We start from the raw sequence: 26,188 nt of genomic DNA on the forward strand, positions 1-26,188 counted from the left end.
CTTCTGTGAGTGCAGTGTGTGTGTGGTGACACATGAAAACAGAGAGGTAAGGGATTGTTGAGGAATCTCTAACCCAGCCTAGGTTCAGGGAAGGTTCCCTAGAGGCAGTGAATCCTGAGCTGAACAAGTGGATTAGCCAGTTGAATAGTTATCTGTATGTGTAGTGTATGGGGGTTGGATGATGAGGGAAGAACATTTTAAGGAAAGGAGCCCTGATGTTGTGGCATGAGATTATAGCTAGCACACAGGGTGGGGTGGGATGGGGTATAGTTTAGGGCAGCCTAAGCCCTTTTTCTCCCAAGGATTTGAATGAAGAAGTTGAACTGAATTTCAAGGGCTGTCTATAGCTAACTAAGCAGGTGATATTGGACAAGTTTGGTATGCAGAATGTGGAGGAGGGCTGCCCTTTACCAAGGGTCTAATTGGATTTGTTTTCCATATTGGGTGAGATAGAATTTTTGACTCTTTCTATATCTCAGAGGAATGTGGTATTTGTGCTATTTCACTTCCCTGCACAAAAGCCTGTTTTCCTAAAGATGTCCCCAGCCTCTGACAGAGTATACAACCCTCTTCCTCTGATTCCTCTGCCCCCTTCCCCGACTGCTGCCTAAGCTCCTTAGCACTGGATTCCATCCTTTTGCCCTAAAGTGAAGTTCTGTGACTCTTCAGTGATGCTCCCAGCTGCCTAATTCTCAGGGACGAATAAGGCATAATGGCTAAGTCCCTGTCATGGCCAGACACCAGAGAGTATCTGGTTGCTGACAGGTAATCAGAGCCTCTTCCAGGCACTGACTGAAGTTACTGTGTTTAAAAACATCTTACATTCAAGTGAGATTCCCAACAACTTGTTCCCACATGTATCCTTACTATTTCTTCCCTCCCTTACTTGAAGGGACCTAAGGACGTCTTGATCTTTTACATCAGGGCATTGACCACTCACTCCCCTTGTCCAAAGGGCTTAGCCCAAGCTCTCTTCTGGAAACTCTTTCTGGCTACTGCTTGATTCCTACTTTCCATTGAGTGCCAGGAATTTGACATACTGTATCTCTAATTCTCCCTTTTCTGATCAGTAATCTTAGAGACATTAGATGATTTGCCCAGGGATCTGAACCCAGAACTTTGGCTAGAGCTGGTCCTCTTTCCACCACTCTCATTGTTTCCTAGGTTCAAGAACACTCCTTCTGCTTCCCACAGATCTTAAAAATTACTTGAAATTCTCCTTCCGGCACAGAGGGCATGGCTGCATCATTTTACGTGTGTCTTGTCTTTGTAATAAAACTCAAAATTTCTATTCTGTGCTTTTGTTTCTTATCATAATTCACCCCTCAGTGTTCCACACAAAAGAATACAAGGGAAAAAAAGAAGCTGGACGTGTCTATTTACCTTGCCCCTAGCTTAGTACCTGGCATATGGTATGTGTTCAAAGTAAGGATTCTAGTGTAGACAAGGATTAGGACTCAGGGGAGCTGTTCCTCAAGCTCTCACCTTTGCACACCTCATATCCTGTGTGTTCAACAAATGGTGGTGTCACACTGAAAGTCATCAATGGGTGGTTTAGTGGAAAGACACTGGATTAGAATTAGATGACATGTATGTAAATTCTAATTCTACTACATGCTATGCAAACTTGGGTAAGGTATTTAACTTCTTTGGTCTCTTTCTGTCAAGTGCAAAATGGGAATTATTCTACCTACTTCCTAGGATAGTTCTGAGAATTCAGGGGCAACAGAGATGGTGAAAGGGCACTCACCACCATGCTATTGGTTTGCACAATGCCTTCCTCTCTTGGGGGAGACCCACAGTGCAGCTAAGGGCAGCTAAGTTGGCTTAACATTCTTATCTTCTGTCCTATCCTCAACTCCTTTCTACCTCCATGACTCTTGGTGGTTAAAATAGAGCAGCTAACAAATAATTTCATTTTTGAACACTACTGAACAATAGTGCTTCAAAACTATCACCTTTAGTTTTTGTTTGTCCATTTGCTTGTAAAACAATGATATTGAATTGGTTTTTCCATTAAAGAGCTGGGGAGGGGTTTAGCCTGAGGCACAGTGCATTAATGTAATTTCTCTGGTTCCATATATAACAGGACTCATCTCCACCTTTAATTGAAGTGAGGACCATTTGGTAATTGTTTTGAATTTAGTTATACAAGAATTGGCTCAGAGCCACGGTGTTGTAATTGGGTGGGGGAGGGTGTCTCAGAGATCAGACAGACCTGGGTTTGAATTCTTGCTTCATCACTAACTTACTTGCTCTAAATACCTAATCTTTGAGAGTCTCTATGTTTAATGCAAAAGGGGGATAACCCTCACTAGGAATATATGTGTGTATAGTGCCTGGCATAGTAAAAACTTAATACACGCTAGTGCTCTCTCTGGAACCTTACACCTCAAGGACTTTGCTGGAAACTGTTTGAAATAATTACATGGCATACTGGTGTGTCATGTGAGTCCACTTTGCATTTGAACTACTAGTAGATTAAGCTGAACTTGCATAGGAAAGCCTTCTGGTAATTAACCTGGGGTTGAGTGATTTTAAGCTAGTTTTCATTCTGCCGCAGAAACAAAAAAGATGAGACTGGAGAAATGCTATTCCTTTAATTGAAGGAACACTTTTATGTTCTCAGGTCTATTTTAATCTTAAGTGCCGATTATGCATCATTCTCTCATGTTAACGGACACTTCTGTAAGTGATCTGCACAGAGAGAAATATGATTCTTACATAAATACTGTACCATGAGAAATTATCTTATTACCTAATATGCCAAAAAGCTAATAAGATAAAGGAATGGTACGAGTCATTTTTGGACAATATTAAAACTTGATTTTAGCTCATGGAAATAAAATGTAATTTCCTTTTATTATTCTCTTCTTCAGGTAGAACAAAGGCAGGGAAGAATGTAAGGATATTACACAGCTCTGTTCTTCGAGCTCTCGTTAAGGCAGTGGGAGGGAGCCAGGCAGGATGGACTCAAATTAAGATTTTAATGATTTCCGTTTAGAAAACTCACTCTTGCTGTTAATGCTATCCTGTCAGGTATGAGTTTTAAATTCACAGGTGAAAAGTAAAAAGAGAAATTTCTTACTCAGTTGTCTAAATGCTTGCCTCTATGTGCTTGCCTGTGTTCATCCATTAAGGAACAAATGAAAAGCACATAGAGAAAGTAAGGATAAAACAATCTCAAGGACTGGAAGTTTCCTGAATTATCTATGGCAAAAGGCAATTGTGTGTTGAATTTTACAAGGTTAAGGTGTTCAAAGGATATGGGCCTCACAAAATTTTGTGTTTCAAATGTACTTTTATATGCTGTTCTTGGGGGATTGAATGTCTTATTTACAAATAAGCAAATGATGGTTGATCTTATAATTTTTAAAAATTCTTTTTTTAGTTGTAGATGGACACAATACATTTTTTATTTATTTTTATGTAGTGCTGAGGATCGAACCCAGTGCCTTCCACATGCGAAGTGAGCACTCTACCACTGAGCTACAACCCCAGCCCTGAATGTTGATCTTAATGAAAGAAATTTAAACAGAACTCAAAGTTGATAAAAATTTTCTGGCTATAATCACTTGGTTAGTGTTTGCTCTTCAGTATGAAGTTTTGATGCTGGTAGTGATGATGTGGGATAGTGTTAGACACAAGAACATACCTTTTTTCATTCTTCCTTCCTATCACTTTGATAGAAATAACACTAAGTAAATGCCATCAGCCTTCTATAACATGCAATTTTTCATCCAAGCAAAATATAATGGACCTAGGACCTTGAAGAAATTTAATAATCTCTGCTTTCCTGTGATTTGTTAGTCGTTTCCTACAAACACCTACAGAAATTATGTATGTTTTCTCAGAGATTTAGGTTAACAGGCTTACACTTGCAGCAAGGTGAATTCTTTATTAGATGTTAGGCAGACGCATTGTGCACATGCTGGGAAGGGTTGGCAAGACCATTATGTAGAATGCCCTCCTATGGGTATTTCTAAGACCTATTTAAAGACCTACAGCTATTTGTGAAACTTTCAGATCTGTTGTATGCTAGGGAATGAACTGTCTGAACTGGAAAGATTGCACCAACTTCCAATATTCCAAAATAAGGTATTCATCCTTGTAAGGTACACGGAAATGACTTAAGGAGCAGGGGTGGTGATGAGTGATAACTATCACAGGTCTGGCAGCAACATTTTTGGAGCCTACAAACATGTTTGTGAAACTGTATTGTCTCTGGGGATAGTTATTTGTTTGAATACCCATTTTTCTTGAGAAAAGAAACAGGGGTTTTTCTTTAAACTAAAAGAACCTTTGAGTTCAGCTATGTGAGGTTCAGGCTGACTTAGAGGTTTAATATTTAGCTTGGTTAATTAAATCCCATTCTTTGCCCTGAATTTAATTATCCCAACCAATGTGGTAATTTAATATAATAATAAAAAAGGGGTTAATGAGAAATGGAAGAGAATCTGACTATTCGTTCATCTGGCTCAGTGGGGGCATTTATTCTTGAAGTGTCAGTTTATGGATGGTGATGTTTTATAGGGTATTATGAATTTTCAATTAGTGAGAAAATGAAAATGAAAGACAGACAGTAGATCATCAATGAGTGATCATATTAGGAAATCACTAAAAAGCTCATTCTGTAAAGTTCAGGGCATATTTTAATGTGACTTCGTGATAAGGTAGGCAGTTTCCTTCTTCCTAGATTGAGCTTAAATTATGCTCTTTCTACACCAGGTGAGTCCTTGTTTAGGGTTTCTACTCAAGAGTAAATTTGCTATTTCTAAACAATGACGAGTGTGACAATAAAAGGGTGACCTTTCTTGTTTAGCTGTCACTTTTAGTACAAATAGTCTGCTTCCTGAATACTGTGCAGGTTCTGCAGTCTAGCTGCTGAGAGAGGTTTGTAGAATCAGACTCTGATTCAGCTCCCAGCTGGAAACTTGCTGGCTGTTTCAAGTTATTGAGCCTCGGTCTTGTCATCTGTGAAATGAGGATAATGCTATCTACTCCTCTCAGATTGCTGAGAGGATAAAGTGAGAGCATGTGGAGGACACCACACAGGCCTGCTTGATATATAATAGATGCTCTGCAAATGGTGACTCCTTGTCCTCTGAACAAGTCACAAGTTTGCTTATAAATGAATAACAGACATTAACGTTGTCATGATACCACGCAGGATGCCAAGTGTTCTGGCTTATCAACCAGAGCAATGCCTCTCAAGCTTTAAATCACCAGTGATTCACCTGGGGATCTGGTTAAATATAGATTTGCATTCAGCCCGAGATTCTGCATTTCCAACACACTCCCAGATGATGCTGATACTGCCGACTGGGGACTTTGCTTTTAGTAGCATGGAACTAGGGCAATGACTTCTGAATACTGAGTTGACTTTGAGAGACTGGGCTAAGTTGCAAAACAGAATTTTATTCTACTTTTTCTTTTCTTCCTGATTGAATGATAAAAATATCTGGCAAATCTGCAGATGCTACAGAAAAAAAAAGTTTGAATGAACACATTTAAAAATTTGGGAAGCTCAAATTCATTCTACACACTTTCATTTATTGTCTGGACATATAAAGTACAAATAATTCAAACACAACAAGATTATGGAAAAAAAAAACAATTACAATACTTTCTCTCGGAAATCATCTAAACTAGCAAGGTTAACATGAAGTCATTCATTTATAACTAAAGTATACAACTGCCTGGTCCTAAGATTTTTTTTCCTTTTTTTTCCCCCAGATTGAACACATTATAGAGAAGAGATTTTGGCATGCCTTTCCCACTAATGCTTAGCAAATGCATCAAAACTTTGCCAGCAAACTGCGTTCATTCATAGCAGGTGACGTAAAAAGGTTTCCCTGAATGTTGAACGAGTGTTCTCTGAACTGAAATCTGGTGTTTTTTTTCCAAAACCAAAAAGAGGAAAAAAAAACAAAAAAAATTTAAAGGAGGAGTCTATGATGCAGCCTTGGTTCTCATTATCTGTCTACCACCACGACGACTACTACAAAGTTTGCTTCTTCAGTGTGAAAACAACAGTCCTGTCTACATGCACTTAGTGGGCTCAGCATGGGAAAAAATGCACAAAATAAGCACAAGTTATAAATAACCATAACGTTTTATTACCATTAAGACTAAACTTGTATTGAAAAGATTTTATATAACAAGACAAGAAAAGCAATAGCAAATTTAACTATCAACTAGATTATGCATAGCGAGTAACTGTTTCTATTACCCAGGGAAGAGCATGAACTCTTGTATTTTTTTTGTTTTGTTTTGTTTTGTTTTTGTTTTAAATATATAACCGTACAAAGCACAAACATACTAAAATGATCAGTGCACTGGACATGGGAGAGTGCTCCCGCAGTCATTTTGTTCCCTTAGCTCTGTTTTGTTTCCCCAATCTGAATTACATTAAAATAAAGACCCAGTTGTTTTTATTTTTCTACTGTGCAGTAAGAAAAAATATTCACAACAAACATGACAATATATCAAACAATAGTTCTACACAAGTTACCTTGATACCTCTTTAACTGTCACTTAAATATCATAAGAAAACATTTTAAGACATATACAAACAAAACTAGCCAAGTGTTACAACTTATAATAAATTAACCCAAAGAAAAAATAACTTTATATATATATATTTATATTATATATACACATACACACACAACAGAATGACACAATAATATGCTTCTTCCCATAGTTTAAGTAAACAAATAAGTAGTCTAGCCAATCTAGCTATATTTGATCTCGGCCATAGGCATCATCACATCTGCGATTAAATAAATAAGTGTTTCAAGCAACATAAACAGTGTTTCAAATGTACCAACACAGCCCAATTCTATCAGCATGGGCTACAAAGTGAATTTGAAAATTGCTTAATGAATTTAAAGCAAATGTATCTTTTGTTTTCCTTTCCTAAACACATTACATTTAACTATGATACTAAGGTATATAAATAATTTCGTAGCACCTACTGCTCAAACTAAGGAAGTTTTAGATCAAAAAGAAAATTAATCTTTTTAATTTTTGTTCTGCTGACATCCCATACTGATGACTTAAAGAAAAACTGTCTTTCAACTCATCTCCTTGCTTTTGGGTTTTGACTGTGGGGAACTGTGGTACCCTGGGTAGAACGAACACTCCTTTCCCCTAGTAATTAATAATTTATTATTATTATTACATGCTATGAAAAGATATGAAGATCATCTGTTTATAGCCCATCCTTCAAAAAACAGTCTACGAATCCAGTTTAAAACACACATCTTGATCTCTAAAAAGTTACCAGTGCAGTATGAACGCGACAAAGTTGTCAATTTCCCCTAAATTAGCCAGTCAAAATATTTTTTTCTCAAATCCAGATTCTCTTGTAAAAATTCTTTATATTTTATAAAAATAGATTTTTCTTGAAACCCATTTTCAGCAAAGAGACCACCTCTTTGGCAACAATGTTAATGTTATTAAATTGTTAATGTCATCAGGTATCCCCCTTTCCCCCATCCCCTAACAGAAGACTGTTTTAGTTCACATGATATAAAAGAAAAAAGGAAAAATAAAAAAATTTGCAAAAGTTTTTTTTTTCATTTTTGCAATTTTTATTATTCCTCTTTAATTTGTGTGGGGGTTTTTACCAATCTGATTGGATCAACATTTTGACAAAAAAGAAAAATCTTTTTCTTTCTTTGAATCCCATTACTTTGTAAAAATTGTTTTTATTATTTTTTTTTGTTTTTTGTTTTTCTTCTTCAAATGAGCGAATGGTCATCTTAAAAAGACCCACCTTCAAGGAAGGTAGCAAAGTTAGCTGGCTGGGTAAAAATCCCTGCACATCGCTATCTATGTATATTATATTCAACAACGACAGCTATGAAAGAACATTCAATGCATCAAAGGTATTTTTTTGTTTTTTTTTTTCTTTTTTTCTAAGCATTATAAAATCCTTTCCTGGTACACCTCAGGATAATCCAATGTTTTAATACTTAGGCAACACTGGCTTATAAAGTCCATGGTTGAATATAAGCCTTGAAAAGTTTGTTTCTCTCTCATTTGTGTATGTGTGTGTGTGCGCGTGTGTTTTGTTCGTATATATTTATATATATATTTTAATAAGTAAGGATGGGAAATTCAGGACTTGTGGGCTTTATTGGTTTTAAAGGAAACTTGCAACACTCTGTCTCCCAGGCGATACCCGTTGAGGCTGGCGATGGCCATGGCTGCCTCATCATAGTTGGTCATGGTGACAAAGCCGAATCCCTTGCACTTGTTGGTGTTGAAGTCACGGATGACCTTGACGTTGTTCACTGCGCCGAAGGGGCCAAAGAGCTGCCAGAGGACGCTCTCGTCGGAATCTGGGGACAGGTTGTAGACGAAGATGCACCAGCCTGTTCCTGTGTGACCAGGGATGTTCATTCCCACAAGGCTTGTCATCCCATCAATGGTGATTGGGGAGAACCTGGGGGGACAAGCAGAAGGGGGGGCTGGTCCAGACATCAGTCTGACCATGGAAAACACACAGATGCACAGACACAGACACGGGGCAAAGGGCTGAGTGAGAGTTTGCAGGAGAGTCTTTAGGGTTTAAAAACCAAATGCAAAAACTAACATCTGTGGCATTTCTTCCAATGGGAATGGCTAGAAGGCTAAGGCATGTACATGCCAAGAGAAAGGCCTAGGTCAATTCCTAAAAGGCTTGAGGGACTCCCAAGTCTCCCAGAGCAAGTCTATCACAGTTCTATCACAGTATATATTCATACGTTGTCTCCTCCCACCTCCCCCAACCCTGCAATAGATAGTGAGTTTTCGGGGAAATGACTCTATTTCAAGGCTTATATTCTATTGTTCTATTTATCTATTCAGTGGAGCGCACAAGGGAATCTCATAGACACAGTGACACATAGAAGACACTCAATAAATATTTATTGATTGAATAAGTGAATAACTCATTGATGTCAGTGCTTCGGAAATTTTATTTTGTTATTTCTAGGCAGAAATGGGGGATGGCCCTTGAAGTATTCAAGTCTACCATCTTTGCAGTCCCTTGATTTATGGCTGTCAAAGATCTCTTGATATTATTGAGGATGGAGATACATGAGAACGAAGAGACATGTCTTATTATTATCAGATGAGTGGCTGATGTTTCATTTAGTATTTATTCAAAGACTTTTCCCCCAAAACTTGAGTAATAATAATAGAGATGTACCATTTTTTAATGTTATATTATCTGGAATTCATTTCTAAGCATCACTGGAACAAGATTTCAAGTGGTTTATGCATTTATACATCTTGAATTGCTGTACATTAGAAAAGCATAAAATTGCCATTTGCCCTGTTTACAAGTACTTTTGTATTGGGCTTAGAATCTTCTCAGTTTTTGTGTAATCTTTAAAAGAAAAAATAACCCTTTATATTCTACTCACTGTCTGATAAAATAAACCCATGTGTGATTTATGATGGATGCAGTAGATAAAACAATTAGGATACCAGTGCCTACAGCTGAACATTATTTTTCAAAATTTTGTTTCAGACCAAATGTATACAGGGATTTTGATGCTGCACACTGACTAAGAAGCTTGCTTTTCATTTGGTTGAGTTTTTTTTTTTGGGGGGGGGGGTGGACTTGGGAGAGAGGAGGAACAAAAAACTGGGAAAAGCATGGAGTAAAGTGTAACCAGGAATGTTTTTTTAATAATAAGCCAATATTCTTGGTGCTTTGGGAAGGGACCATAATGAATAGTTCTGTACCTGATTAGACTTTAGATAATATCAAATGGTGGCTAAAGATATGCTGAACATAACAACTCAATAGAAATTGTTTTTGCTACTATTTGCTAAGTCAATTTTCTTTCTTGCTTAAAAACAAGATGCCGTTCTCCCCCCACCACCAAAAGGGAAAAAAAATATCATGGTACAGATTCTTAGAATGGCAAAAGGTAAGTTTAACTGCATTTGAATGCTTATATAATATTAATAAAATTATTAGGTACTGGGGATTGAAACCAGGGACACTCTACCACTAAGCTACATCCCCAGTCCTTTTTATTATTTTTTAAAAAATTGAGACAGGTTTTCACTAAGTTGCTGAGGCTGGCCTTGAACTTGAGATCTTCCTACCTCAGCCTTCCACATAGCTGGGGATTATACGTGTGCATCTCCATGCCTAGCTGCTATTTGCTTTATTTCTGAACACTGTCTTCTCAATGGTCTCTCCTCCAACTAGGTAATTAGTCCTTTTCATTGATATGGTAGAAAATAGCTAAAAATTTATCATAAGGCCAAGGCCAAAGCCAGAAAAGAGGTTTCAATTAGGACCTTGATTCTAGCTGCTGATGGCTACCACAGCCTTTAGGTGAGAAGGATTCTAGATCTAAATCTGGGTTCAATAGAAAGAGAAAAATGCTGTTATCAATTAGTGTGTCCATCCTGAATTGGGCACTGAAGGAAGAGGCAGCACATAGGCTGCGGCTGTGTCTTCCCTGGTCTCACCTGTGTTATTAGGTATCACTCTTCTCGTGGCATTTGGTGCTACCTTGCTAAAATCAGAAAGGAGCAAAGGGATGGGGCAGAGCTAGGAAAGATGGAAAAATGCCTGGGAAGCAGGCAGTGTGTGGAGATAATTAACATTTATCCTCACTGGTAGCTGGGACTGAGATTCAAGAAGATTCAAGATTCAAGAAGCTGGCGCTCTGATAGTGAAGTCTGCAGTCAAGTTACTCCCTTGACTGTGCACTAGCTTCCAGTCAGGGTACTTACCATGCATGGCCAAGTGGTGAAAGAACTGCCTAGAGTGGGGAGTATGATGTGGACTATTAAAAAGCACATCTCTCTCCCTTGAGTGGAGGAAGGGGAATTAAAGTGTGCAGCTCTACTGAGCAATATGATGAAGATGCTCTGTTCCTAGCAGTGCAGCGGAGCTTATCAAAAGCACATATGGGAATCTCATGGACACAGTGACATAACACACTCAACTCCCCAAGATTCAGATTTCAGATGGGTCTGGAACACCCCTGTGATTGCATTCAGAGGGTCCCCAAAGCCTTGACCCTATTTAAGTACCCAACCCCACAAAAAGGCTTTAAATGAAAGAAATATCGAGTTAAAAACCCACATACATATAAAACTGAGGGAGGATTTATAATAACTGCTAAAACCTGTAACAAAAGAAAGTCCTGGTTGAGGTGCACACAGATACACTTCATTCCCAGGATGTGCTCTGATATGCACACCGAATTGGCGGTGGAAGTCAGAAAGTCATTCGTGTGTTAATTTATGCTTTGGCCAGAGCTAGTAGTCCAAAATCTAAATTTTCCACTGAAAATTATAAGATGGTCAGTCTTGATAAGCAAAATGTTCTAATTTTGATTTGCTGGAATCTGCCCTCTTAACTGAATCTTGGCATCACTAATGCAAAACAGTTGCTCTGCAAGTTTGCAAAATCAGCCAGCAAAGAGTCAGAGCTTTCTCCCTTAGGGAAGCCGTTCAGAGGACCAGATTATCAAGGGCTTGGTAGCTGTGGCACCTGAACCATAGGATAAGCCCACCTGCAAATAAAAGAAAAAGTGAAACACACAAAATGTTTTGTGTGCCCTAAAAGAAATAAAAATCAACTGAAGTCTGAAATTAAAATTAAGAATTTGACATGCTGGTGGAAGAAAAAGGAAGAATTAAAAAAAAAAGTAAAGTTAGTGAATTAAAAAAAAAAATCTAGCCCCAGTCTGTGCCAACACGGACATCTGGCAATCTGTGGAGTTTTAATTACCTCTTTACGCCATAGGCCATATTAAGCAAATTGTCCAGCCTGCAAAGAGAAGGAGGGTCTTTGGGTTAATGCCTCACAGATGGCAAGATCACTCAATGGAACTATTAATAAGAATGCTCCATTTTCAAAGAAGAAAAGCTCAACAACTTTCCCCACTGCTGAGGAGTCTATCCACCGGTAGTTTCCCCCTTTCCTGCCTCCAACTGCAAATAATTCATGTTCAGGTCAATGCTAGAGTTTAAAGCAAGTGTCTAATGAATCCCCCCTTTCTTTCAAGGTCTCAATCAATCCCACTCCCCCCCCCCCCACCTCTCAGAACATTTGTGTGGATTTTATTTTATATTGTGTGTGAAATTGTTAGAATGGGGTGGGGGGGCTTCTTAAATTGTTCACCTTTTGCTGTAATTAAACTTGTGAATAAAGGTCTCTGTTCCAGATCAACAAACAATACATGTGCACACAATATGCATCAGAATGGATCTTTTCTGTTAGCCTAGCTACATTAAATATCCTTACCACACACATTTGGCGGGGTGGGTGCAGGGAGTGTTTGTGGGTTAAGACTAAAAAAAAAAAATAGCTTACTATTTACAGCCTGAAAACACCTCCTGGCAAACTGTCATTATGCTATAATCTTCCTCACGTTTAGTACCTTACTTGGGGACAAGCTATTCACACCATGGGGCAGTAGTAACCATAGTTTCCACCATTAGAAGCCTGCTGGAGAGGCTTTTTACATAAATACTGCATGCGCTCTCACACAAAATAAAAATTAGATGATTTGGACTCTTCATGAAATCATTAACCATTTCAGATTCATGGGGTATGGGAGGACAACTGAAGAGGCTGATTTTTCTGTGGCCAGATGGACTGTTACTATTCTAAATAGATGGACCTACTATTTTTCCCATGTGAAGTTTAACAAGAAGAAAAACCCTTTCATTAAAGAGAAGTTGGGGCGTGGGTGGAATGACATAGTTGTTTAGAATTTACTATGGTTAGGTCAAGGCTATGCTTATCTTTTACACAATAGAGGCCGATCAAGGTTGCACTACCTTCATGGAGAAACCAGTCTTTTCAGAAATGTCTAGAAGGGGAATGCTCCCAGCACCAGGAGCTTCCTGGGGGTTGGGTATCCAAAGGAAACACTAAGGCTTGAATACATCTTCTTCCTTGTCTTCAGAATGTGCTGACTAAAGAGATAAAGTTAACACTAAAAAATTTTCCTCCCCTAGAACCCAGAATTCCCTAGGAAAGGAGGATAGGACAAGCCACCCCCCTCAGGCAACGATCTGCCTCTGGGCAGTATGAAAAGCCCCTGCCCAGCCTGAAGTCTAAGATTCTGAAAAGTCACTTGTGACTACTTTTGTTGAAACCAAACTTTGTTCGGTTAAATTTTGTTTCTACTGAAGAATCTCAGGTTTAACCAGTCACAGTAGGAAGTCGTACGGGGTTTTGAAGAGCATCTGGTCTAATCATCTCATTTTACAGGAGTGGAAACTGAGGTTCTTTGCCTTGCCCCATACTTCAGAGTCATGGGCTTCCCTGGCCCTTGCCCAGCTCTGTACCATGCAGCAGGGGTTCCCTTCTCTGTGGGCATACCTACCTGAACCTCTGAGCCTGGTGGTGGAGTGGGCCTGGGTAGCGCCGGTTGGGAGACTGGTACAGCTGGGACAACAGGGCCTGGCTGGACTTCTGGCTGGGGTTGTTGGCAAACTTCACAGTAATCGGTTCCGTAGCACCGCTGGGCTTCTGACCATTCAGCCCTTTGATGGCTTCTTCTGCCTCAATCCTCTTATCAAAGCGGATGAATCCCACCCCTCTAGACACTCCTGGGGAAAATGAAAGAGTCTTTGTAAAAAGTGAAAAAAAACAAAATGGTAAATATCTTTGGGAAGAGATGAGTGGGGCCTCATGGACATTGTGTGGGGTCAGTCCACCTGTGGGGCCTGGCAGAACCCAGCTCCCTGAACTGAAATGTATCTGCTTTCATATACACCAGCATGGCCCTGGACACATGCCTCCAATCCACAGAATACAGGATTTCTTGCATCTGTCCTCTCTGGTCCTCTACCACTTCTCATCTCCCTCCAGTTACTATAAGTGAACATCCACCAACCAGTTTCCAGTTCTCTAGTGAGTCCTCCACACCCAGTGGCTAAGTCATCTATATGAAAAGACAACTCTGACTACAGTTCAACCTTTAAAAACATTTTCTAAACCTCTTATATACCTTTTGAATATTGTACTTTGTACATTGTATCTATTCTTCACTGCCCCAAACAGAACAAGCAAGAAACAAAACCCACAAAATACCCTTCCCTGGCTCCTTGCTGCATGAGATGAAGTCTAGACTTCCTGGCATAGTATTCAGTGTCCTTGGAAATCTGGTTCCAAATACCCTGTTGAGCCTCACACCAGCTACCCTGAACTGCCTGACGTTCCTAGAACAGGCTGTTGTTCTTCCTTAACTCTGTGCCTTGGGATATGGCATCCTCTTTATCCAGAATGCTCTATCACTCCCTTTTGCCGGGTAATCTCAAGTCATCCTGCCAACCTGTTCAAACATTGCCTCTACAATGGAGCCTTCCCAACAATCATCACCAGGCATAGTACACTCTTTCCTGAGCTCTCACAGGGCAACTTGGACGGCACCTAGTGGGAATCTGTCACTTTGGAGTCCTGAAAGGAACTATGCCTTTCCTTCATCCGTGGTTCCCAGTGTCCCTCTGCACAGTGTCTGGGTCAGAGCCTATTTCAGTGAGAGTTGGTTACATGAATCAAACGACAAATGTGCTAAACTTCTCTCAGGGGGTGACTTCTAAACTGAGGTAGAGTGGGGGGTAGGCATAAAACACCTTGTCATTAAAAATGCAACCCCAGGTATTTTACCTTTCTTGCTGAGAGTTGCTGGCTGATTGACTTTCTTTATTATGGACAAAGAACCTGAGTCCCAAAGCTTGGGTTCTTACCCTGCTCTGCTCCTGACTAGCTGGTGGGAAGTCAGCTCTCACTTTGGATCTGTTTGCTGATGTACAAAATGAGGTAGTTTAAAGTTCCTTTTAACTCTGTAATGCTATGAATTGGAGCTAGAGCAACATACACAGGTTTTCACATACAAAAATAACCGTTACTGGTTGAGGGCTGAAAGAGACTTTGAAGGTCATACAGCTCCATTCTCAACCTGATACCCAAATTCTCTTTACAACCTTGCCAAATAGTGTAGCGGCTGCTGGAACAATTCCCACGACGGAGAATTCTGCATCCCAATATGGCCCATTTTAAATTTGGGCAGTTGATGGATGAGAAATCTTTCTCCCAAGTCAGAAGTGTGCCTATTCATGACCCATATTCTCGACTTTAAGCAACTATTAGCCTGCTCCTACGGATAACAGTTGGGCACTGATATGCAAGAAAAGAAATGACAAAGAAACACTTAACCTGTAACTTGGTCAACCAGGATTCGTGAGGTGATGATACGACCATATTGCGAGAAAAGCTGCTCCAGCTCCTTCTGGGTCATGGTTTTGGGAAGGCCGCTAACGTAGAGGTTAGCATCCCTGATTGAGGCCGAGCTCGGACGGGCATATGAGACCTAGGAGAGGCAAGAGGACTAAATCCATTATAGGCACTTGACCTCAAGGGAGAGACAGAGGCAACCACCAAGATGACAGTGCCTCGGCTAGCAGTATAGCTCAAGGTGCCAGTTAAAACCACTCAATAGTTCAGAGTCTGAGCTACTCTTGTAATAGTAATGAGAATTAGGAGAACAGCAATAGAGGAACAAAAGGAGAGTTGATGATAACTTAAAACAAATGCACAGATAAGGGTCTCTCAGTGCAGAACAAAATAGCTACTGTATGGCAGCTGTTAAATGCAGAACTACCCACGCATGAAGTTCTGAAGATTTACCTCCTGGATGTGGGTGTATAGATGATTTACTGTATCCAACACATAATAATCTTTGAATAAACCAAAAAAAAAAAAAAAACCCTATGAAATTCTGCTCTGCACATTTCTCTCCCTGCCACCCTCCCTACCCCCATTCTCTTCAAGAAAACATAAAAGCAATTGGGTTCTCTGTAAGATTTTTTTTTATGTTCTGTCCTTTGTGTTGCTCCAATCTGTTCTCATAAGGTCTGCTCTCCCTGAATGACAAAGCGCTGGTGAAATGGGATTGAATGAACATCTGCTTGCGAAACTGGATATGTGACCTTGTTGTCACATCTGCAAGGACCAGTTGCCCCTAACTTTGAGATCGGGCAGATAAAACCACAACAAACAAAATGGGGGCACAGTGTGCAGGAGGGAGGGAAAGGGCAGCCAGAGAGGGAAGAGAGCCTCACTGATGGTTATAATAAGTTTGACTTTGTAAATTTGTCCTCCCAGATCTCTCCACTGCTTTTTTCCCTCCCCAAAAAGCTAACACAGAAGTGTAAACAGATCTGAAATTCCATCTGCAAGAAGCCAAATCTGTAGCAGTACACATAAGCAAAGCAAACCCCAGCAGTCATTAATTTTAGACTTTCATTTACTTATTTATTTATTTTTTTAAGAAAACAACATCAGACATTTGAAATATAATTTACAGCTAGTCTAACAAAAGCACTTTCCTGCTAAAGCTATTTCTGGGGCGGTTATAGCTCAGAATAGATGATGAAAACAGTCATTTCAGAGCACATCTGACAACGTGGGACAGGAAGGGACTTATATGCCTTAGCATTTTTCAGTTGGGAGTTTTATTGAATCTAGATAACGGATTTCATAAGACCTGGTAAGACTGTGGGGCCATGCGTGTGTGTATGTGTGTGTGCTCACACACAAGCCAGTGTGCAAAAGGAATTGCACGTGTAAAAACCAATCTTTCACCATTTAAGAACTAGACCTCAGGAAGCAAAGTGGACATTGCTTCTGGAAACTTCAGGGGAGAGAATGGGTGTAGCAAAGAGGAAGAAGGATGAGTAGACTCCTCACCCATGGCACATTCTCCCTTTCTATGACAGAGACACCAGGTCCCTTTATGAGTTCCACACCTAAAAATAGATGTTGACTCAACAGAAAATGATGTGAGTGACTAATCTGCCTCTCTGGCCTCCCCCTGCTGATGGAGTGAGGCAGCTGCCTACATTGTCTACATCTTCTAGAAACTCCTGGGTGGCCTGGGAAGTCGCTACAGGTTTTTCTCCTTCCTAGCACAGGGCTGCGAGGTAGAGGGTCCAATTCACTGAGGTTTCCTGTGTGTGCACTTGAGGCCACAGGGGGTCGTGGGGGGGCTCGAGAAACCCATGCAACTGCCTGGATAGGGCTTCACTTCACATAATGTGCTCCTGCCCTTGTCCTCTCAGGCTATAGCATAGAACTATTTTTGAGGAAGGAGGAAGGAGTGGTCAGGAGAAGGAAATCTCATAGTGGTGGGTCCACAGTACAAGGGTCACCCTTGTCTCACTCTAATTACTGGCAAGTCATCTGAATGTCATTTGCCCCTCTCCCACCTTTATGCTTTTGCTAATGGGGAACATTTTTTCCATCTTCTTCCTCAAATACAATTCTTACTTTTCTTAAGGTGGCTCAGCTCAAATGTTACTACCTTTTCTTGATAGCCGCCTCTGTCTGATCTTGCCTCCTCCTAAAAGTCTCCACAGCAATGTGCTCAATGAATCATAGCACTTAACCCGTTCTAATCTTAACTTACCACCTCTCTATCTGGTCTGACCATCTCCTTGAGGTCATGGATTATATGTGTCTTATTCATCTCTGTGGCTCTAGCTCCCGGCACAGAGCCTGATTCCTGCTGGGTGTTTAATACCTTCTGAAAAAAAAAAAGTGGACACCCCCAGCTCTTGATGGACGATGTGGCCCTTAATGGCTCTTTGGGGTTAACTATAGCTTGGTTCCTCCACTAAGATGGATCACTGAGAGTCAAGCACCCAGAGTCATAACTGTGTTTCCCTACTAAGCTAAAAGCTAAGGGACAGTTTCCCACTCTTCAGTGTCTGGGGTTGGAATAAGAGAAGAGGACGTCGTAGGACTAGACATCACTTCTCTCAGCAAACATTTCTTGAAGATCTACCCTGTGACAGTTACTTGCTGTGCTGTGTTCTGGGGACACAGCAAAAGCAAGACAAGGTCTTTTGCTCCGGAGGACCTCCAAGTCTAATGGAGGCCACAGACATTTCACAGGACATGCTTGATAAATATGGGTTGAGTAGAATAATGGATGAAGAGGCATATAAACCAATTATCACAAAGTCACAAGACGCGTGCTATGCCAGGGCTATGTATGCGTGTGACTCAAATGCAGAGGAGGGATAAATCAAGGATTAACGAGGCCAGGAATAAGACAGAGCTGAAATGAGGCTGTTGGTGAGACAGGTGGTGGTAGGGTCAGGGAATGGTGGCCTGGTAATAACCTTCCTCTGTTATGAATATAAATGAGGCCAAAGCTTAGGGAAGGGCCTGGAATTGTGCATTTACTACTATCCAATAAATGCACTGTGGATATGTAATGAACTTGATTTCCATTGGGCACCCAGATCTGGAGTACAGAGGGAAGCATTTTAAGGACTGACCCTGCTAGGGAAAAGGAGCTGGCACTGGAGTCAATGACACAACCAAAACCATTTCCCTAAAAGATGATTCTGACAGAGACGGAATCTTAAGGAAAATTACTTTGACAGATTCCCCAGAGATAGACACAAGGCAGTAACAAATCCCAAAAGTGAACAGCACCTTGGTCATTCTATTCCAAGACTAATTCCTGCTTAGTTTTTCTCCTCAATTTGGACCCTTAAATTGCTGTTGTTTTATTCCCCTGTGCCAGTAGGAGTGGACAAAAATGACAGGAAAAGGATCTTCCCGCCTTCAATATTCAAAAGCGCATTCCAGTATCTAAAACTTTCAAGTTTCTTCATACACTTATTAAATTCCAGTGGAATGACTACTGATGTCAGATCCTTTCTCAGGCCTAAACATTTAAAAAATATTGCCAATTTTCAGCCCCTGTAAAGAGGCCATCATTATTGGCACGTTAGCTCTTCTAACGAGAAGCCTAGAACCTGGGGCTCCCAATGCTAGAGCCAATGCTCTAGAGAATTCCCCTTGCCTTGGACCATCAGGATCCTGCTTATTTCATTCATCCAGAATCTTTGAAGACAAAGATTGGCATTTCTAGGCCATCAGAGATATTGCTCCAGAACTCAGAAAGAGCTGAGAGTAAAGAGGCCACTTCTCTCTCTGGGTAATGGTGGCCTAAAGGCGGGTGACTATGAATGCCTGGCTTCACAGACAGTGTTTACAGAAGATTTTCAGCCCTTTCAAACTCCCCAGCACTGCCCATCCCTGCCTGCCCATAATCCCCCACCCTCTACACTACAGCAACAAGATTATGAGCTCAGACTTTAGGTGGGCTCCAGTTCGCACTAGCTGTGTGAGCTTGAGCAAGTAATTTGATCCTGATAAGTCTCAGTTTCTTTACTTGTAAGAAATGGGGGACAATTCTCCTCTAATGGGTTATTGTAGAAATAAGTAAGAATATTTTATGTCTAGAACATACCTAGAATTTAATTAAACTTAATAGCATATATCATAACTTATATATTATTATGATGAACTATACAGGTGTCTGTGGGTCAGTCTGGTATCTATCCCTCATTGGGACATACCCTCCAATTTTATCAAACAAGCAAACACATGGATCACTACCAGTGAATGCCTACAGAGGCATCGTCCTCCTTTGCCACCTTACTGGGGTCTGGCTATCTTTCAGCAGTTCACTGCCATGAATTTCCTCTAACATGTTTCAACAAATCCCACCCCTTCACATCCACAAAGTACTTTCCACTTTCTTAAATGACTTAGTGCTCTCAGAGATTTTCACAAAGTGGGTCAGGCAGCATTGTCATTCACCACAGATGGAGAGCAGGACCAGGGCTGGGGGTCTGCCTCTTCCCACACAACACCCACAGGTCCCTCTGCCTGTTCACAGCCAGGACTTGGCTTGGGGGGTGGGGGAAGAACAGCATGGTCCCTCATCCGACCCACCATAATGCAGAGAAAGGGGAGGACATGAGAAACAATAAAGGCATGATCTTGGGGTTGTGAGGAAGGAAAAAATGGGAGGAAAAGGCATCTTTCTTAGCTCCTGAAAGGTGCTCATATGGGAAACCACTGGATTAAATAAGAGTTCATTGACTTCTCACTTTCCTGAACAACTGCTGTGAGCTAGACCCTGGGATGGGTGCTGGGAGTGTGTCTGCTTCAAGGACCCCCACAGTCTGGCAAGGGAAATAATCAAGCAAATGAGGTACAATACTAAGGGCTGTTGACAAGGGGACACTCATCTTCCACTTCTGTTGTTTCCCTCCAAGTGGAGGGTGCCCTGGAGTAACAGTCTAGGCCTTTTTCCAGCCCCTCACCCATTCTTCTCCAGGGACTTGGAGCAACTACTCTGAATGGAGTCTTCAATAATGGGGTACTCAAATGCTGGAGCTTCCTTCCATCTGGGAGCCAATGCCAGACAGAAGCTCAAACTCTGTCCTGGGCTCTAAGTTCTAAGGGGGCAGGCTCTGTTCTCATTTGGGGAGACCTGTGGGGTCCAGAGCACCTATGACTCCCCTCCACCTGCCACCTGATTCATGCTGTTCTCTTATCAGGGGCAAAAACTGATGGTAATGTTTCTAATGAGTTCTAATTATGCCATTTCTTCCTGCACAGAACTCTTCAATAATTCTTTAATGCCTTGTGATGGAAGTCCAAATCTCTTATCTGGGCATTCAAAGCCCCCTGGAATCTGGCCCAAATTTTCTTCTCCTGCTAACCCTTTCCTGCACCCTTTCAAACAAAAACACAGTCACAGCTTTCTGAGTAGTGCTGAAGGTTTCCACTTTCATGCCTTTGTTTTTGGTCTTCTTGATTATTCAGTCTGTCAAAGTGTTAGGAAGTTCCACTGGGTCCAAGTAATACGTCCAGGTCTTAAACAGTAATAAAGATGACCTCGGGATTCCACACTCTTTTGTTTTGCCTCTCAACTGGTTTAGAACCCAGATGTGCAAAACAGTGAGGTCATCTGTTGGGCCCCTATGGATTACAATAGTAGCATGGCATCTGGATGTTTTTGAGCTAGGTATTATATTAGCAAAACTGCTAATGTCTATAACCACAGTTGAAGGTAACTGGAGATAAAGATGTCAGAGGCCACATGGGTGTTCCTGACACTACTATCTCTGATATCTGCTTCAGAGAAACTTGGTGCTAGAAGAAGTGACCTCAAAAGTTCAGTGCAGGATTTAACACAGCTGGCTATCTAGCTTGTACATTCCACCAATAGGAAGCTCACTACCTCATGTGGCATCCTATGTCACTGCTAGCTATTACTGGTTTTTCTTCCTTCGACAACCTTGGAACATTCTCCCTATCCTCATCACCCCTTATCTTGTGGATCTCACTGACAGGTGCTAGTTACAGTATCATGTAACTATTTTGAAACAGGACACTTCAAAGAAGCTTTTGTTTATGGTACTTTAACTGAAACTGAGTTCCTGTTCTATAGTAGAAAAGAGTGAAGAGGTTAAGAGCAAGGGCTTTGGGCTTGAGGAAATGAAAATGTAAATCCCGACCACTTTCCAGTTGTGTGACCTTGGGGTGAGTCACTTAATCCTTCTGGGGTGCATCACTTGAATAACATAGTTTAGAAGCTCTCTAAAAGAGCTATTTCCTTGTAGGATTTCTAGGCACCATACCTGGCACACAGTAAGTGCTCAATAAACAGCAGCTTTGACATGATTGCTATGTAATTAGGCCTTATGCTAGACATCAGGGTGCAGAGATGAATACAACAGTCCCTGACACGCAGGACTATTAGTCTAGCAGAGGAGACAAACAAACCAATCATTTCAGAAGATCAGGCTGCAGATTTTCCCCGGTTTGTTGTAACACCCTATTCTCTGAGTGAATACAAACTCCCCAGAGCAGACAGGTCCCTGGGGAACATTCATTCCAAAGAGACCAGGAGAATGGCAGCAGAGAACAGACTGCGGTGCTGCCAGGGCTTCTAGGAGCAAACCCTCCCGGGGACTTCCAATCCCACCTCTGGGAGCAGGGAGAGAAGAAAGAAGCCAGCTGCCTCCTAGAAACAACAGCTCTGATTGTGAGGATTGGTTCACCTCTGTGCCTGTGGCTGCAGCCCTGCTCACAGGCAGGACAGGTGTCTGTATTTGTAGCCCCCACTCTTTATACTCCCCTCCACCTGCCACCTGATACATGCTGTTCTCTTATCAGGGGCAAAAACTGATGGTAATGTTTCTAATGAGTTCCAATTATGCCATTTCTTCCTGCACAGAACTCTTCAATAATTCTTTAATGCCTTGTGATGGAAGTCCAAATCTCTTATCTGGGCATTCAAAGCCCCCTGGAATCTGGCCCAAATTTTCTTCTCCTGCTAACCCTTTCCTGCACCCTTTCAAACAAAAACACAGTCACAGCTTTCTGAGTAGTGCTGAAGGTTTCCACTTTCATGCCTTTGTTTTTGGTCTTCATTCATCATGGCAAAATGAACTCCTGCCCACCTTCCATGAAGCCCAGGCACAAATGACTGCTCTCTCCTTGGACTCCATAGAAGATACATGTCTCAAAGACAGCAGCTGTCATACATGAAACATTTCTTTTTTTTCTTTCTGTCTCCCTCCCTACCTTCCTTCCCTTCACCACTCCTTTTTTTTTTTTTTCTGGGAATTGAACCCAGGCCCTCTCAGGTCAGGCAAGTGCTCTACTATTGAGCGACATCTCTATCCCCGGAGGAGCATTTCTTGAGTATTCAATACAAACCATGATTACCTACAAGTGAGGTATCATTAGTTCTGTTTTCCAGAGACAATTATGACTCAGTGAGATCAAGTACTTGCCCAAGGTCACACAGCTGAACTAAGGCAAACAGACAAACTTGAATATGACTCAAAGTTCTGGGATCTTTCCATTTTGCCACGCTAACCTGAACAGTGAGATAAAAGCCATATTCTTGGCACCAAATGTTACTTTTACTGGAAAGGTACCAAGTGGGAATGAGCATGCTGTAATATTTTATTAGACTATTAGAGTTGGAAGGAACCATTCTGCAGATGAGGAAATAAGGTAAGTTGCTCAAGGTCATTCCTAGTAATTTTTGATGGAAGCAGAACTGGACTATCCATCTTAACTCAAAGCTTTTAATGAACAAAAAGGGAGAAGGGGAGAGGGATGTGGTGCTTTCTGATCTTTGACAGACCAGCTATCCTGTCCTGAGGCTTCAGAGAAATAATTCTTTAGTTCTCAGGGCCACTGATGTTCTAGGCAGCTCTGTGCCACAGAACTTTCTGGAATCAGGAAATGTCCTATATCTGTGCTGTTCAATATGGTAACCATTAGCTACGTGTCAGTAATGACACATTTCAAACATGTCTAGTGTGCCCAAGGAACTGAACTTCTTATTTAATTCAAATTCAATATGTGGCTAGTAACCACTATACTGACTAGAGTAGTTCTACACCAAGAAAAAACACAGAGTTGTAACATCTCAGAATGAGAAAGGACATTTAGGGTCATTTAGTCAAAATTCATTCTGAGACAAGAATTTTTTCCTATCTCATCCCTAATGTTTCATTTGAATGCCTCTGATGATGAAAGACTCACTACCATTCAAGGCAAATATTCTATTCTGACAGTTACACAGGTTTTCTTTCCAGATTATTAAAATATAGGATTGAACTAATGCCTCTGGGTCACTGCAGAATTTTCTTTCCAAGAGAATGGAAAAGCAACCATTGTGGGATAGATACATGGGTTCAGAGCTCTCTTTGCCATCTGCCTCTGAACAACCTGTACAGTGTTATGTCTTTTAAAAATGATCTGGATGGGTACAAAACACCAGGGATGAGCTGACCAGAGTGGACAAGAAAGGACCACCAGTCCCTGTGATCTGTAGTCATATTCTCCTAACATAGCCAAGGGAGTGCCAATTTTTCAAAAGCAGCTCACATCACATTGTTGACTTCTTTTATGCTTATGGATGGCTAAAGCCCAGACCCCATTCCATGTACTTCTGAAAACTTAAGTGTCTAACCTATACCTTCCCAGTTTTCTTTTGTAATCCACACATAGAACACTGCAAATGACCTCAAAGATACTAGCATCATATCAATTTCATGAGCTGAGAGCACAGGGGAACTATATTTCCACCTCTCCAATTCCTATCTCTGTATTTGAATTTATTCACTCAAAGGAAGTTAACCGGGCACTGGAGACAGAGCAGCCAAATATAATCTCCCACAAAAAAGAAAGAGGCAGCTGGTACAACTGGGGTAAATGTGCATCCAGTTTCCGATAGCCCTGCCATGTGCCTTCTCCTTGGGGATTCAGTGATCCAGCCGCCCCTGCTGACCTTGGCAGGGAAGTGCTCCCACACTGGCTCTGACTATAGCCTGAATGGGGGAGGAGAGAACATGCTTTTTTATTATTAACAAGACTGAGGAAGGCAGGCCATCATTTCTGGGTAGGGTGATATCCATCAGCAAAAAATGATCTGCTAACTCTTCGGGAAGCATTAAGAGACGTGATAGGAGAAATAATTGCTTATGCCAAGTGCAAAGAAAAGATGCCTCAGCGGAATGGAGGCCTTTAGCAAGGCAGGTGGATGGCGGGAGGGGATGGGGGGAGACACAGCTGCCCATGACCCCTGGCAAGAGAAAGAAGCAGGAGGGGCAAACTGGAACCTGCAAAGCTCAAGTGTAGGAAGATCCCCTGGAGGCACTGTTAGTGCTATTAGAAGAATAAAGTGAAAATGGAGAAATGGTTAAGCAGCATCAAAACATCAGCAGAGAGGCGGAAATATGCGAACTCACTCTCCTTCCTGGAGAAGGGAGGTTTTTCCTTCTGAAAAGCCCTCGCTCACACACTTTCCCCTAGTCTTGCTCCCTTGAGACTTGGACTGCTGCCTTGTGATAAAGTGTCTTTCTTACTCTCTCACCCCATCGCCTGACTGAGTGCAAACTCTCATGGGTTTGCTCAGAGCTGCAGAAGCAACCCTTTTGCCCCTTAATCTGAGAACTAGTCCTGAAATTGCTCACACCCCAAGTTTACACAAGAGCTGTGCTTTGGAGATGTTTTATTTCAAGTTATATTTGTATAATTCAAGTAAAAGCTCAATGCAATTATTAGAAAAAAATCACTAAAATCATTTGTAAACATGTAATGCAATGAGAAAAGAATAGAAATATGGAAAAATGTTAACATTATTAGGCTGTGAAAGGCTGATATGTGTTCATGATATGATCCTTGGCATTCTAAATTATTTAGAAATGAGGTCTTGCTTTTAACAGGAATGAAAAAGCCCCTAATATAGAGATGATTTTTGTCAGAATCTAAGGCTGACAAAACCTACTATAGTAGCCTGCAAACTGTTGGTTTCATTTGTCAAACACTCCATGTGGCACGCCATTCACAGATGAACCCACAGAACACTCTCCCACTCACACCTTGCACAGCTCCCTATGTCCCCAAAACATCCAAATGGAAACCTCTACAACCCTGTGATCACCCCATTCCACTGCACTGGAGTTGCTCCTTTTCAGGAGCTCTCAGAGCAAGAGCAAGCAGTGAGCACTTCTGCAATCCTGCTTCTCACACTTAGGTTGAAACCTAGATGTCTCACCATTCTGAAAGTTTTAGCAGGATTGAGAACAAACCTTCAGTCACATTTTATTGAAGGCTCTCAGTGTCACTTGAATATCAATCCAACCAAACCTTTGGTAAACATGTGCTTGTTTTGAAGGTACTATAAAACCATCTAATTGTTTTTGTTGTTGTCCTTAATTAATGTGACTAAGAGCTGAACCAAATGCAACTGGACTCAACTGAGTGCTTCTTAGTAAATCGTCTGAAAGTACAGTGTAAAGTCAGGGCTGCTCATTTAGAGCTGAGGACTGGGACAGGCATTAGGCATGAATGGGGTCAGCGAGGGAGAACTGGGAATCCTTTTCCAGAATCCACAGCTATTTCACCCAATGCTTCTCAGAGTCCCAAATGATCCTTGGTGGAGAAACTAGAAAACCAAAACAAAACAAAAACAAAAGCTAACAAATAGCACCTCAAAGCCCTAAACGGAGTAAATCAACCCCACTGAGCTTAGAGTCGAACACTGAGAAATGACCCAGTTTCTTAAGTGGGATTCCAGGCTGCTTTGGCAGGCCCATGGTCCCTACCCTATGGCTTCCTGAGACACATGGATGGAGGCATTTCCAGGGCACTGCCGTCTCTGGTTACCTAATCCTAGGACTTAAAACGGAATCTGGAAAGCCAGGGTCTAGGAATAAATTATTTGAAGTCAGGGGTGTCCCTAAGTTCAGAAGCCCTGAACCACAAGTCTGCTTACTGAAGAACCTGGAGGAACCCTGTAATTCAGTT

The 26,188-nt window shown here is 41.3% G+C and overlaps 1 protein-coding gene across 6 annotated transcripts in view; it reads right to left on the reverse strand.

Moving 5' to 3' along the window:
* Positions 1 to 5,519: 5,519 nt before the first annotated feature.
* The window catches only part of Elavl4 (ELAV like RNA binding protein 4), an 86,077-nt gene continuing 65,408 nt past the window's right edge, over positions 5,520 to 26,188 (reverse strand). For 4 of the 6 annotated variants that reach the window (XM_046469241.2, XM_058570764.1, XM_058570762.1 and 1 more), the window contains 4 exons: positions 15,200 to 15,353; positions 13,365 to 13,590; positions 11,759 to 11,797; positions 5,520 to 8,497 (listed from right to left, as the gene is read on the reverse strand). In XM_046469241.2, coding sequence (XP_046325197.2) covers positions 8,128 to 8,497; positions 11,759 to 11,797; positions 13,365 to 13,590; positions 15,200 to 15,353 — 789 coding nt within the window. In that variant the 3' untranslated portion in view covers positions 5,520 to 8,127. The remainder of the gene's footprint in view (positions 8,498 to 11,758; positions 11,798 to 13,364; positions 13,591 to 15,199; positions 15,354 to 26,188) is intronic. The other 2 variants (XM_058570763.1, XM_058570765.1) reach the window with 2 other exon arrangements.

Source organism: Marmota monax, unplaced genomic scaffold (assembly GCF_021218885.2).
Source record: "Marmota monax isolate L192 unplaced genomic scaffold, Marmota_monax_Labrador192_F-V1.1 WCK01_AAM20220418_F8-fsc00008, whole genome shotgun sequence".
Classification (NCBI taxonomy): Eukaryota; Metazoa; Chordata; class Mammalia; order Rodentia; family Sciuridae; genus Marmota; species Marmota monax.